General features: G+C 44.1%; 1 protein-coding gene across 4 annotated transcripts in view; it reads left to right on the top strand.

Moving 5' to 3' along the window:
- Positions 1 to 14,781, top strand: part of PCLO (piccolo presynaptic cytomatrix protein) — a 210,169-nt gene that overhangs the window by 114,951 nt on the left and 80,437 nt on the right. For all 4 annotated transcript variants that reach the window (XM_033148343.1, XM_033148342.1, XM_033148341.1 and 1 more), the window contains exon 7: positions 3,823 to 3,959. In XM_033148343.1, coding sequence (XP_033004234.1) covers positions 3,823 to 3,959 — 137 coding nt within the window. The remainder of the gene's footprint in view (positions 1 to 3,822; positions 3,960 to 14,781) is intronic.

The following is a 14,781-nucleotide window of genomic DNA, read 5'->3' as shown; positions in this document are numbered from 1 at the left end:
GGTGCGTAACCCGGGGTACCACTGTATACACTATAAATTAAAACAGAGTCTGCCTGGCTCTGATCAGGAGTTGATTTGAATGCCTCCTGTATAGGCGCACTGAATTCTGATAGCATTGGTGCAGAATCTTGCCACCATAGCGGCGACCTTTGGGTTGGAGTCTGAAAGGAGCCATTTTATTTGCAGTTCTTCAAATCGTCCAGGTAACTCGTCAAATATCTTTAGGGTAGATTCATTTTGGAGGTCTCTATAAAGGGAGCAACGGAAAAAATACATGGACGGTGGTCTCTATTTCTCCAGAATAAGACAAACACGACAAACTGCCAGAAGAAATGAATCAACAGAAAGGAGTACAACTACTAAGGGGAATAAATTATTACAGGAGCAATTAATTCTGACTACCAAGCAGTTAAGTGACGCTTGTTTAATATCATGTCATACCCTACTTTATATCTTAAGTCGACTAAACAAGATTGAAGGTGATGTAAAGGCTCTAACGAGCACCCTAATAATCCCGCCTTCAGCAAACCTGCAAAAGAGTAGCCCATAAATTCTTTCAGTTCAAGTAATGCTATATGGATCATACTGTTCACTATGATCGGGGGGGGGGGGGATTTCTTTATATGCATGAATATACTTTAAATTACCGTGTTGCTATGTCTGGAGACAGATACATGACATGAACCATAGATTCTGAAAGCTGTTAAGAAAGAGGATAAAATTCCCTAAACGAACATTTTAAGAACGTGTCATTGCATTTATCCAGTCTGATCTTCTAGTTTTAAAAAAAAATGTCTTTAAGCAGGTTAGAATTTATGGGTTCATGCACATTCACAGAAAACAAAGGCATTTGGGAAATACCTAAAATGCAACATGCAAAACTGCATGAAGAGCATAGTTCTTACTGTTGCACAGGCCGACTTTTGTAGAGTCAGTTCACATATGAGGAGAGAGTGTTAGTGACTAAGGTGTGTTGCATTTGATTTTATCTTTACAAAAATACAGAAGCAATGAGTATCAGGCAAGCACCCAAGACAGAGATAGTGCTAGTCCTTAAAGCAGCATCAGTTCCACAAAAAAGAGCAAAGATAAGGCATTGTTTGGTGCCCCCAAGGCTGCTACTTGCCAGCTGCTGCCCCAGTTCCTCATTTGCTGCCTGCATTCTCACTTTGAAATCATCTGACCAAATTCCTCTACCCAATCAGATGAGGTATGTGCCACCCCAAACCATGGGATAAATTGTGCCATCTCTTAGAAGATCTTTGTTCTGCCCTTTTCCTATCCTGTAACACCACTATTTCAAAAGTAGTAATGTTAGGGTTGTATTGTTCGTAACGTTAGTACTGTAGTCTAGCGAGTTTGAAAAGTTCAATCCTAGTATTTAGGGCATTGCAGGTGAAACTCGAAAAATTGGAATATCGTGGAAAGGTTCATTTCTTTCCGTAATTCAACTTAAAAGGTGAAACTAATATATGAGATAGACTCGTGACATGCAAAGCGAGATATGTCAAGCCTTTATTTGTTATAATTGTGATGATTATGGCGTGCAGCTGATGAGAACCCCAAATTAACAATCTCAACTTTGGGGTTCTCATCAACTGTGAGCCATAATCATCACAATTATAACAAGCAAAGGCTTGACATATCTCGCTTTCCATGTCATGAGTCTATCTCACATATTAAACTCCAGTAGCTAATGAGAACAATTGCTTACATGAATGGACTTTTCCATGATATTCTAATTTTTCGAGTTTCACCTGTATATGCTGGAGTTCATACAAAGGATAATCCCTTATTCAAAAGTTTTAAGTTCGTCCTGGTTTAGGGGATATGACAACAAATTAGGAATAGGAATAGGAATAATTTATTATTGGCCAAGTACATTTTCCAACATACTTGGAATTTGTTTCGGCTACATGTAAACATACAGACACTGTTCCTCTCACAATACAAAGAAGCAAAGAAACCCCACCCATATTTTACCTCCCCTTAAGCTATACAACTACAAATTTAACAATTTAATGGCACAAGGGAAAAAACTATTCTTGTGCCTGGCCGATTTTGTATATGAAGTCCTGTAGCAACGTCCAGATGGAAGTAAATCAAGCAGATGATGACCGGGATGTAAAGGATCTGCTACAATTCTCTCTGCTCTCTTCCTAATTCGGGTAGCATAAATTGTCTCTATTGAAGGCAAGCTAACACCAATTACCCTTTCTGCAATTCTTACAGCTCGTTGGAGCCTTTTCTTGTCTCTCTTGGAGGCTGTACCATACCAAGCTGTTATAGAATTACAGAGAACAGTTTCAATGATGCCTCTGTAGAATTGGATCAACACTTCCTGGGACAATTTAAATTTCCTTAGTTGACGCAGGAATGCTAAGTCTGTCTTCTACAGCTGCCGTCTGTGATAAATTCTCCATTTTTGTTCTTACTAAGTATGAAACGATCCATTTCACGAGATTTCATCTTCCAATTTGAGGTGTTTATAGCAATTAGTGTCATTGTCACACAGGAGATATCGCTCTCTCTTTTTCACACGAGAGTTCCACACCAGGGAAGAGCTTGGTGTGGGCCACATTCCATCTGTACTCCTAACTTGCTCTAAATGTTCAAATGCTATATATTGCAGCAACCAATGGAGGGTGGACTGACCATTGCAGGAGATAGGGGAAGCTGGTGATTGGTTAGATCTTCTGGGCGTCTCCCAAGCATTAAGCTGTTAAAGACAGTGGATCCTCATCTGGGTGAAAATTTGGCAAGCCTATGATGAAAGGATCTTGTAAGGTTTAACCGGATCGTCTAATTTGCATGCAGAAGGTCCCAGGGACTGAACATCTGGCATCTCCAGGCTGGGCAAGGAAATACACCCTGTTTGAAACCTAAGGGGACTGTGGGTCTGATTAATGATAAGGTAGCTTCATGTGCTCCTGTGTTATTGATTGATTTAAATTTATACAATGGTGCCATAGGCTCAAGCTGTTAAAAAAATACATTAAAAATACACATTTATTTTATTTTGACCATTTATATACTGCTTAACTACAAGTGTATCTAACTGGTATACAATTATTAACAAGTACAATATAGACCATATCAGTTCAGGACTAAATATTAAATTTGAAGTGACTTAAAATGTCTGCTGAGATACGAACCTACCTGCTACTAACCTGCTTTTAAAGAGTCTTGCATCTCTTCTGGCAAATATCCAGACTCAGAGTTTTGTGGACATGAAGATGGAGAGCAATTCAGAACTGGGGAAAGTCTCCCAAGAATGACTCTGTGTGCCCCCCTGTGCCCTCTTATTTCTCATACAACCAAACACTTGATTGAGAGAATTAATTTGATTCAGTGTTGGTCACTTGTTCTGTATTTTACATGTTTTATTGTATATTACCATGATATTTTTTAATGAGTTGGTGGTTTATAAATAAATGAATAAATAAAATATATAAGGTGAGACAGTGATGGAACTGAGAGTCCATAAGGAGTGGTGCAAAGGGTTTTTATGAAACTACCTGCTAAGAGGAAACACCTCAGAAACATATTCCAATGGAGTATTTCAGGAACCAAACAAGCCCCAAAATAAATTGTTATGGCATTCTGACATACCTGCAAAGGGTCCGCAGTCAACAAGGCTGGGTCTTCTCTGTCACTTTCTACTAACCTGAGTTTGTCTGCTTCCACTCTTTGCCTGCTACTTTTGCTTTAAAATGCATGGCCAATTATTAACTGCTGTATGCATGTTGACTGCGCACACCAGACTGTTGCTCTTCTCACATCTCTGGCTCAGAACCTATGACGTGTCCTTGGTTTTCAAAGCCTACCACCTGCGCCGGGAAGAAACGGATTGGTTCGACAAGCCCCGGGAGTCTCGTTTGGAGAACGGACATGGTTTTGACAGAAGACTACCAGACAAGCTAGCTCACTCGAGGCCACCAAGTCAGCATCAAGACCAAGTAAGGAGGCTATGTTTTTAAGCATTGATGTTTTTAAGGAGATTCATGAGTCATACCATCTCTCATAGCTTACAATAGACAGGCCACTCAATTTGTCAAAATGAGGTTTAAGAAAATTCCACCCTTGCTCTACAATACCAGTGCTCATTGTAAAGACAATGGCAAATATTGTTATGTGCACCCCCAATTCTTTGAAAATTGAGAACTCCGGGGTGCAGCATGTACTTGGGTTCAGTTTCCTTTGTAAAGAACAAAGGACATGCATGGGGAGATACAGTTTAAGTGCAAGGTATGTCCCAAAGCTCAGCACGCGGGTGGCGCTGTGGGTTAAACCACGGAGCCTAGGGCTTGCTGATCAGAAGGTCGGCGGTTCGAATCCCCGCGATGGGGTGAGCTCCCGTTGCTTGGTCCCAGCTCCTGCCCACCTAGCAGTTCGAAAGCATGTCAAAGTGCAGGTAGATAAATAGGTACCGCTCTGGCGGGAAGGTAAATGGCGTTTCCGTGCACTGCTCTGGTTCGCCAGAAGCGTCTTAGTCATGCTGGCCACAAGACACAGAAGCTGTATGCCGGCTCCCTCGGCCAGTAACGCTAGATGAGCGCCGCAACCCCAGAGTCGGACACAACAGGACCTAACAGTCAGGGGTCCCTTTACCTATGTCCCAAAGCTCAGTGCTTCCATCACCACATTCCTTCGTCCAGTGAAAATATTCATGAAACCTCACCCGCATACTTTTTCGTTCAGTGCAACCTGGGATGGAAGTATTTTTAGGGGTACCAATGAAGCAGCAATGTGGCCTTAGCAGCATGTGTTAGGACAGCCTTTTTAATACCCATATGGGATCTGAGAATTGTTTTCAGCATCCTGCAGCACTGCAAGGGATTATGTTGATAGAATTATGTATCTTAGATCAGCTGTGATTCCACATTGCATCTCTTGGGGGTTCAAGAGTTCACAGACTCATTAGGGATCCAGTCTGCTTTGCAGACATGGACCAACTCCTGCGGGCTTTTCTCATATCTAAATAGCACATTACATAAATGCATGTGCTTTGTATGTCTTGCAGTTTAGGACCACTTTCCATTACACAGGTTTATAATCATGAAGCATATGAGATACATTTGCACATTTGGCTGGAATGGAAAAACAATGACTGGGAATTTTTTTTAAAAAATCTGTTTTTGAGACATTGGTTTTTACACAATGTCATGACCTGTAGCTACAGCTGTTGTACAGTGGAAAGGTGTGACTCACAAATCCACGTAAATTGTATTGTGCACTTGCAGTCTGTATCCTTCAGATGGGAGCCAATGAAATAAACCAGCTGGTCTAGGGTCAGCTAGGCAATTATCTCCCATGAAAGGGAGTAAAGAGTCTCAGTATTTGCCATAGCAACCTCATATCAAATTGATTCAAGAGACAGGAAAGTGAACTGCAACCCTATACACATTCCGAATTTAATATAATAAACGTTTGAGTAAACATAGATGGGATCCTGCTTTTCATCATTTTAAGAATGACTGCTTGCACAATGAGGATAGAATAAATAGGATAGAATTCTGTCCTGGACAAATATTTGTTATATGGGTGCAGAAGAGTACCCACAATATGCACTGTGTGAGAGAGAGCAAGAGACAAAGACTCCTGGAAGCTGGAAAAATGCAATGTCAAAGAAACAAATCTCAGTTCTAACTCGTAGTATTGTATTAACTTAGACTGCATGCAACCCAGTGAAGCAAGCAGCTTCTGTATGCAACTGATTTGGCCCAAAGGTGATCTGAGGAGACAACTTAAGTAGATAGACTTTTGCTGCCACCTGAGGTGCAGATGGAATTTTTGACTGGGAATCCAAACCCCGTGTCTCACCTACAATACAGTCATACCTCATGTTACGTTTGCTTCACGATATGTTTTTTCAGGTTGCGTCCCGCGGCGACCCAGAAGTACCGGAAAGGGTTACTTCCGGGTTTCGCCACTCGCCGCATGCGCAGTAGCGCCAAATTGTACTGCACGGCAGGGCTTGTCAACTACTCTCCCTAAGCAGAGCTCCCTGTCAGCAATAGGGAATGATAGTGTATCACACTGCAGGCATCTTTTGTACTATTTTGTCAGCTTCAGGCCAAACCAATCCCAAACCTATAATAAGGGTTCCTCTTGACACTTCAGAACGTCATTGTAAACCACTAAGAGCTTGACTTCAGTAATCAGTGCTGAAGTTCTGTTTTAAGTTCTGTTATAAGCGGGTGGCACTGTGGTCTAAACCACTGAGTCTCTTGGAGACTCTTTTTTCTCCTAGAAGAGAAAAAAGACGAGTGAGACTTGGCTGGGGACCGGCCCCTAAACATACTCCCTGTGCAAAGAAGAGCCTTTACACTTGCCCGCATCCACTCCATTCCTACAGCATTCCTACAGGGTATATTTTCCAACACTCCTCCTGATCTTCGCCTTTGTCCGTGCAACAGGGGAAAGATAGAGGACTTTATTCACTTTTTCTTTCACTGCTCTTTTTATGACTCAATAAGAGCAAGGCTCTTCCTATTAATTCCCCCATCCATCATCTTGGAAGATGACTGCATGGAATACTTATGGGTGGACGCCAACCCCATGGTTACCCACGGTGTGGCCATCTATATTTTGCAGGCCCTGAAACTCAGGGCCACCTCGGTAGGTTAATTTTTTTAAAGCCCTGGACTTTTGTAAATATTCTGAAATACCCATAGCCACATGATTTATCACTGCTTTTACCATATCTTGTTTTATCTACCATGATTTTATACCTGTTGTTTAGCAAATGTAGCTAACATATTTTGTATAACTGCGACAGGTTTCTGCCTGAATTCTTTTTATGTGCTATGGCCAATTGGCTAACGCAATAAACTTTGATATGATATATACTCCCAGGCCACACCCCCAGCAGCAGCCCATTGGCCCACCAGGCAGGGGTGGGCCAAGCCCGCAGTTACCTGGTGGGTGGCACCCGGCCAGGTGGCTCCGCTTGGGGTTGCAAACTCCGCCCACCTGTTGGGAAGGGGTGAGCGGGAATTGCTGATCGGAAGATCGGCGGTTTGAATCCCCGCAACGGGGTGAGCTCCCATTGCTCTGTCCCACCTCCTGCCAACCGAGCAGTTTGAAAGCACACCACTGTGGTGGGAAGGTAAACGGTGTTTGCGTGGACAGGAGGAGTCCCCCAACCCCCAGGCGACCCCTGGGCGGAATAATGACACAAGACAACGTGCTATGGGATTAAAATTGGCCACAACTTTATTAAGATTCAGATGTAGGGAGACCTTGGCTCAGGCGTTGGGCGTTCATCCTTCCCAGCCCCCAGCCGGGGATCTGGGAAACTGCAGGGTTATCCAGAATGTCTGGGGATTGGGCTGGCTCTGCAGAACATATGTTCAAGCAGATAGCCCGTCCCCCATTTTGCCTCCACTGGTGGGGGAGAGCAATGACAACCTCTTGGCGTATGGCCAATGCCTCCCCCCAATATCCCTTTAACAGGGAACCCTGTTATCGCCGCCGCACTGGGGGCGTGGAGTCACCGCCCCACGCCCCCCCCAAAGTTGTGACGAATTGCTACGGGAAAGGTGAAACCTGCCAATGCAGGGAAATTCCTTTTCAGCCCTTCAACAGCGGCCTTGGCATAGCAGCCCCTGAGTGCCTGTGGAAAAAAGGTTAACCTGTAAAGTAAGCGTTAATTGAGGGAGTGGAGGGTGGGAGAAGCTCTGGAGCCCAACTGCTGCTTCCTGATAAGTTACACTCTCTATTGTGTGGCCTGGGTAGTCCCTCCCCTTACCTGGCCAATCCCTTGGCTACGCCTCCCCCAGGCGGGATTGGACAGTTAAGCTGGGTAGGCGGAAACCCCAGGTATCCCTTCTGGGGGAGGGTGCAGCCAGCCAGCCGAACTACCAGATGTCGCCCAGGAATTCAGGGGGCCACGAGTGACCACGCAAACATCGCCCCCCCCCCCATTTAATGTGGGGAGCGGTCATTCCATGCGCTCTCGTTTCCATCATGGTGTTCTGTTGCACCAGAAGTCGTTTAGTCATGCTGGCCACATGACCCGGAAAGCTGTCAGTGGACAAACGCCAGCTCCCTCTGCCTGAAAGCGAGTTGAGTGCCATAATCCCATAGTCACCTTTGACTGGACATAACTGTACAGGGGTCCTTTGTCTTTTTTTTTAACCTATAAGAAAGTCTCTTCTGGCCAAACCCCCTTCAGAGGACAGTGCAGTACAAGAACAATGAACACCATTTTCTTTGGAATTCTGTCATCTGCTTTGTTTATATCTGTGTGCCTCTTTCTCCATTTCCACCTGGGAGAAAAAAAATAGAAAATGAGACACTGAAGTGTAACTGCCCACTTTCCAGTCTCCTCCTTACCTCCTCTATGCTTTTTGATTTGTCTCAGCTAACATGGGTGGAAAAATTAAAATCATTTCACATACAAAAGTGAACCTATACGTAATCCAAACTTTCCAAAATTGTAGCTCTGTGAGGGGTTTTGTTGGACGACTCCCAGAGTGACTGGGGCAGCCTGGTCAGATGGGCAGAGTATAAGAAATCTATTATTATTATTATTATTATTATTATTATTATTATTATTATTATTACTACATAGCCATCCTTTGAGCTTCCTACTTCCCAGAATTTTGCAATGCAGTTATCCAGCTAAGTAATGCGAACGAAAACGCATATACTGAGACAAAGTGTGCGTAGAAATGCATAAGTTAATAAAACAGCATTAAGAATGCATTATATTACAGAAAGCATGACTAAGCCGCTTCTGGCGAACCAGAGCAGCGCACGGAAACGCCGTTTACCTTCCCACCGGAGCAGTACCTATTTATCTACTTGCACTTTGACATGCTTTTGAACTGCTAGGTGGGCAGGAGCTGGGACCGAGCAACGGGAGCTCACCCTGTCGTACATGTCTCGTACATAATACCGCAATCTCCAAGCGGTCTGAGATTCCATGGGTTTCAGGCACTTATCCAGGGTTCGTGTTTCCTTCAGAGTGAAGGACAGCAGAGAATGTGGTGCCTTTGTGATCGATGGGGTGGATTCATAGCAGGGCTTTGCTTCCCCTAGAGCTGCTGCCTTGGATTCCAACAGAAATCTAACTGCTCTGACTCTGACTTCCCAGCTTGCTGCTCTGCTTCTAGCTCACATCCTCCACTCTCTGCTCTCAACTCTGCCTCTGTCCTTTATATTTTTACATTGGACAAACAGGCCAAACCCTACGCCAAAGGATAAATGGACATAAATCTGATATCAGGAATCACAAGACAGAGAAACCAGTAGGAGAACACTTCAGTCTCCCAGGACATTCTATACAAGATCTCTAAGTAGCTGTCTTACTACAAAGAAATTTCAGAAATAGACTGGAAAGAGAAGTTGCTGAATTGCAACTCATTACCAAACTTAAAGCCATGGAGGGACGTGGTCTGAACAAAGACATTGGATTCTTATCTCATTATACATGACAAAGCTATCTTTACCCATCTCACCCATTGCTTTTTCCTGTAAGACCAACTGCAGTCGTTAACAGTTGTCAACAGGTTTTCCACACCTATCAGCCAATCCCCCATTCCCACCCCCCTTCTGAGTCATACCCCTCCCCACTCTCTCACTATATATAAGGGTCTGGTGACTTCTGTTTCAGTGTATCTGAAGAAGTGTGCATGCACACGAAAGCTCATACCAAGAACAAACTCAGTTGGTCTCTAAGGTGCTACTGGAAGGAATTTTTTAATTTTTAATTTTGTTTTGACTATGGCAGACCAACACGGCTACCTAGCTGTATCTGTCCTTTCAAGTACCTGTAAACTGAGGGAGGGGGTTGCACCCACTTGTCTTCTCCCACAGAGACCCTTCCTTGGTTTCCCTTAATGGCTCATCACCTAGGCTGTCACCTCACCAGGAAGCTAGCCTGGCTATTCCAAGAATTAGAAGCAGGGACAGGCATGTAGCCTGACATCTCTCCCAAACTCCTGACAGTCCATCTCTGGCCTTCTAAAAGAACCAAGGCAGACAGGGTGTTTCAATTTTAAAATCAGCCAGCCAGAGAATATTATTATTATTATTATTATTATTATTATTATTATTATTATTATTTATTTGTACCCCGCCCATCTGGCTGGGTCTCCCCGGCCACTCTGGGCGGCTTCCAACAAATATTAAAATACATTAGAATATCCCAGAATATCACAGAGAAGGAGGTGGAAGACGGAGAAGCTTCTTCATCAGGATCTCCCATAGGTTCGCTGCCTTGATGGAGCTTCCCTGATCAACACAGAAGTTTTATATTCTGATTTTATCCTATGGACCGCTCTAAGACCTGCGGGTATAGGGCAGTATACTGATTTAATAAATAACAACAATAATAAAGTTTTGGTGGTAGTAGCTCTGAGCCTTTTGTGGTAGTTTTAAAGGACTTTAGGGTCTGTCTGCTGCAGGCCCTTCTCCAGCACAAAGTCTCACTCCCCTCACAGTTCTTCCCGTGGAAATAGCTGGAGGTGGAGCCTACTGTACAAAGGAAAGAATCACAGCTATTACTCAACACACGTTTGTCCAGGCCCACCTCTAGCATGTGCTCCTGATGGGATACAGGATGGGTGACACCTGGCTTGAGAGCAGTACATGTGAAAAGGATCTAGGAGTCTTCGTAGACCATAAACTTGACATGAGTCAACAGTGTGATGCAGCAGCTAAAAAAGCCAATGCAATTCTGGGCTGCATCAATAGGAGTATAGTGTCTAGATCAAGGGAAGTAATAGTACCACTATATTCTGCTCTGGTCAGACCTCACCTGGAATACTGTGTCCAGTTCTGGGCACCACAGTTCAAGAAGGATACTGACAAGCTGGAACGTGTCCAGAAGAGGGCAAGCAAAATGGTCAAAGGCCTGGAAACAATGCCTTATGAGGAACGGCTTAGGGAGCTGGGTATGTTTAGCCTGGAGAAGAGAAGGTTAAGGGGTGATATGATAGCCATGTTCAAATATATAAAAGCATGTCATATAGAGGAGGGTGAAAGGTTGTTTTCTGCTGCTCCAGAGAAGCGGACACGGGGCAATGGATTCAAACTACAAGAAAGAAGATTCCACCTCAACATTAGGAAGAACTTCCTGACAGTGAGAGCTGTTTGGCAGTGGAATTTGCTACCAAGGAGTGTGGTGGAGTCTCCTTCTTTGGAGGTCTTTAAGCAGAGGCTTGACAGCCATCTGTCAGGAATGCTTTGATGGTGTTTCCTGCTTGGCAGGGGGTTGGACTGGAAGGCCCTTGGGGTCTCTTCCAACTCTAGGATTCTATGATTCTATGATACTACCCTCTGTTTGAAAAAGGTTTCCCATCCCATTTTACAGGGACAAGAGCAGGAGTCAGGAAACTTTTTCAGCAGGGAGCCAGTCCGCTATCCCTCAGACCTTGTGGGGGGCCAGACTATTTTGAGAGGGGGAGGATGAACGAATTCCTATGCCCCACAAATAACCCAGAGATGCATTTTAAATAAAATGACACATTCCACTCATGTAAAAACACGCTGATTCCCAGACCGTCTGCGGGCCGGATTGAGAAGGCGATTGGGCCACATCCGGCCCCCGGGCCTTAGTTTGCCTACCCATGGACAAGAGCCTCAGCCCAGATATAACCATTCACAGTGCTCTGAGCCATATATTGTCCTCTCAGTCGGCACTCTACATGGGCAGAGAGACACATAGCTGCATGACAGAAGGAAATTCAGCCTGTGCTGCTTTCACCTGCAGATGCAAAGCAGTTAATGATGCAGGAGCCCTGTTGTGAAAGCTGGCAACCCAGCTGTCATAAAACCATCCAGCCCTGACTCCTGACTCCTTTTTATAGCAGGGGTGGTCTGCCAGATTTTGCTGGACTACAACTCCCACCATTCCTGACCACTGGCCATGCTGGTTGAGGTGGATGGAGATTGGAGTCCAACAGCGTCTTGAGCATAGCTCACATTTTGTAGCCTCGTTGTCTTTGTGGAGACATAAGAGTGCTCCAGCAAGACTTTTGCATGCCTTAAAACATAGGGAAGGGACCCCCTAAACCAAGTCAATGCACTTGCCATTCTCAGAGGGAAACTGGGGGTTGCATAGTCTCTCTTTGTTTTGTTTTTTTGCAGCGCTGCGCATTTTTGTGTTACGTTTTCCTATATACTGTTTCTAGGCAGAGGAATAACTTTCAGTGTTGGTAATGTAACTCAGAAAGCCAACATCTCTTCCCCTCCACCACCCTCACCCCTCTCCTTGGAAGGATACTGCTGTATAGGTTGACTTCATAATGCCAACCACAGTTTAAGCACAGTTTCCTACAAGCAATAAAAAAAGGATATTACTGATCTCTGGGTACCGGTAAACTCTAAAGTCTATGTTTCTAACGCTATTTATCACAAGGATTTATACTGATTATAAAACACCGCAGGTGGAAGTAATAAAAAATATAATGGGCCGGGGCAGCAATCCTTACTCGGGAGAAAGACCCAGTGAGCTTACTTCTGAGTAGACGTACATATGATTGCACTGTAAGGCAAGTGCTTATTCTTTCAAAAAAAACACACACACATCAGTGCACTATATACGTTCTAGCCATTTATTTTAAAATGGGAAGACTGTGTCGGAATAAATAAGGCCATAAATTACAATTTATAGGTCCTATGTATATAATTTATAACAAAACCACATCCAGTTCAGTTCATATGTTAAAGGTAAAGGTACCCCTGAATGTTAGGTCCAGTCGCAGACGACTCTGGGGTTGCGGCACTCATCTCATGTTACTGGCCGAGGGAGCCGGCGTACAGCTTCCGGGTTATGTGGCCAGCATGACCAAGCCACTTCTGGCGAACCAGAGCAGCGCATGGAAACGCCGTTTACCTTCCCACCGGAGCGGTACCTATTTATCTACTTGCACTTTGAATTTGTGCAATTTGTGCAATTCATATTTTAGGTAAAGGGACCCCTGACCATTAGGTCCAGTCACGGATGACTCTGGGATTGCGGCACTCATCTCACTTTATTGGCCGAGGGAGCCGGCGTACGGCTTCCGGGTCATGTGGCCAGCATGACTAAGCCGCTTCTGGCGAACCAGAGCAGCGCACGGAAACGCCGTTTACCTTCCTGCTGGAGCGGTACCTAGTTATCTACTTGCACTTTGACGTGCTTTCGAACTGCTAGGTGGGCAGGAGATTCATATGTTACATCATGCTTAAAAGACCTCTCAACATTGATTCCCTTGTATGGTGCAAAGACCAACAACGAATAAAAAGTTCCCAGTTTTTCTGAAATATAAGTCCCAAATGTTCCTCTTCCACTGCTCTATGGAAAGTATTCTATCTATTTTCCATGCCCTCAAAATGTAAACCAGGCTCTGAGCAATGCAACGAATAACCAAAATCTGTGCTTTGCTCTGAGCCTGGTGCCTAATGTATTCCAAGAGCATTATTACCCGATTGAATTGGAATATTTTCTTACGGCTCCTCCAGGAAATCTGTGTATTGAGCATTCCTTGAGGTTTGATTGCACAGTGCTTATGTGGAAGTTAGGCAGCTGTGAAGCAGCTAGACAACAATGAGCATTGATCCTAATTTGCTTGTGGGGTGTTTATAACTCTTCTGGTTACTCATTAGTTGACACACATAATCTTCTGTGCATTTCCCCCTCACTTTCATAACTCCCCAAAGTGGATTTGTTAGGCTAGGGCAACAAAGCATTTAATTCAGTTTAACTGAGCATCCTAAACTTATGGTATGCACTTGAATCCTACTGCAAAATAGAGACGGTCTGGAGCACCCTTAACTGCCCCCTCCCAATAATTAAAATAATCCCATTGTGTGGTAAAGTACCATTGGCTTTCTTGCATCTCCAACAAATACCTGTTAGCTGATCCGTCTTGTGTATGACACCATTTATATATTACAATCTCTGTTTGAGGCTCATTGCCATCTGTCTGCATATATAGAGCCTTATCTCACCCAGAATCTCCACATTAAATTATTTCTTCCAGTTCTGTGTAGACCTCCATCCCTCTTCTGTACACTTTGGAGAGCAAACCTCTTTGTCTTCTTTTTTCCAGGCAGTAAAAGGTTTTCAAACACTGTTAAATCTCTGCTTATATATGCTCTCCTCATAACATGCTGTATAAAAAAAATCTGTAATTGAATTGCTATAGTTGAATGTACTCAGCTGCTCAGTTTGTGAGATAGGGTAGATTCCATTGCTTTGTAAGCAGAAACAAAATTTAAAAAAAAATCCTTCCAGTAGCACCTTAGAGACCAACTAAGTTTGTTATTGGTATGAGCATGCACACAAAAGCTCATACCAATAACAAACTTGTTGTTGTTCAGTCGTTCAGTCGTGTCCGACTCTTCGTGACCCCATGGACCAGAGCACGCCAGGCACTCCTATCCTCCACTGCCTCCTGCAGTTTGGCCAAACTCATGTTAGTAGCTTCGAGAACACTGTCCAACCATCTCATCCTCTGTCGTCCCCTTCTCCTTGTGCCCTCCATCTTCCCCAACACCAGGGTCTTTTCCAGGGAGTCTTCTCTTCTCATGAGGTGGCCAAAGTATTGGAGCCTCAACTTCAGGATCTGTCCTTCCAGTGAGCACTCAGGGCTGATTTCTTTAAGGATGGATAAGTTTGATCTTTTTGCAGTCCATGGGACTCTCAAGAGTCTCCTCCAGCACCATAATTCAAAAGCATCAATTCTTCGGTGATCAGCCTTCTTTATGGTCCAGCTCTCACTTCCATACATTACTACTTGGAAAACCATAGATTTAACTATACGGACCTTTGTTGGCAAGGTGATG

This window comes from Lacerta agilis, chromosome 5 (genome assembly GCF_009819535.1).
Source record: "Lacerta agilis isolate rLacAgi1 chromosome 5, rLacAgi1.pri, whole genome shotgun sequence".
NCBI classification, from domain to species: domain Eukaryota; kingdom Metazoa; phylum Chordata; class Lepidosauria; order Squamata; family Lacertidae; genus Lacerta; species Lacerta agilis.
This window is presented reverse-complemented; position numbering and strand designations above follow the sequence as displayed.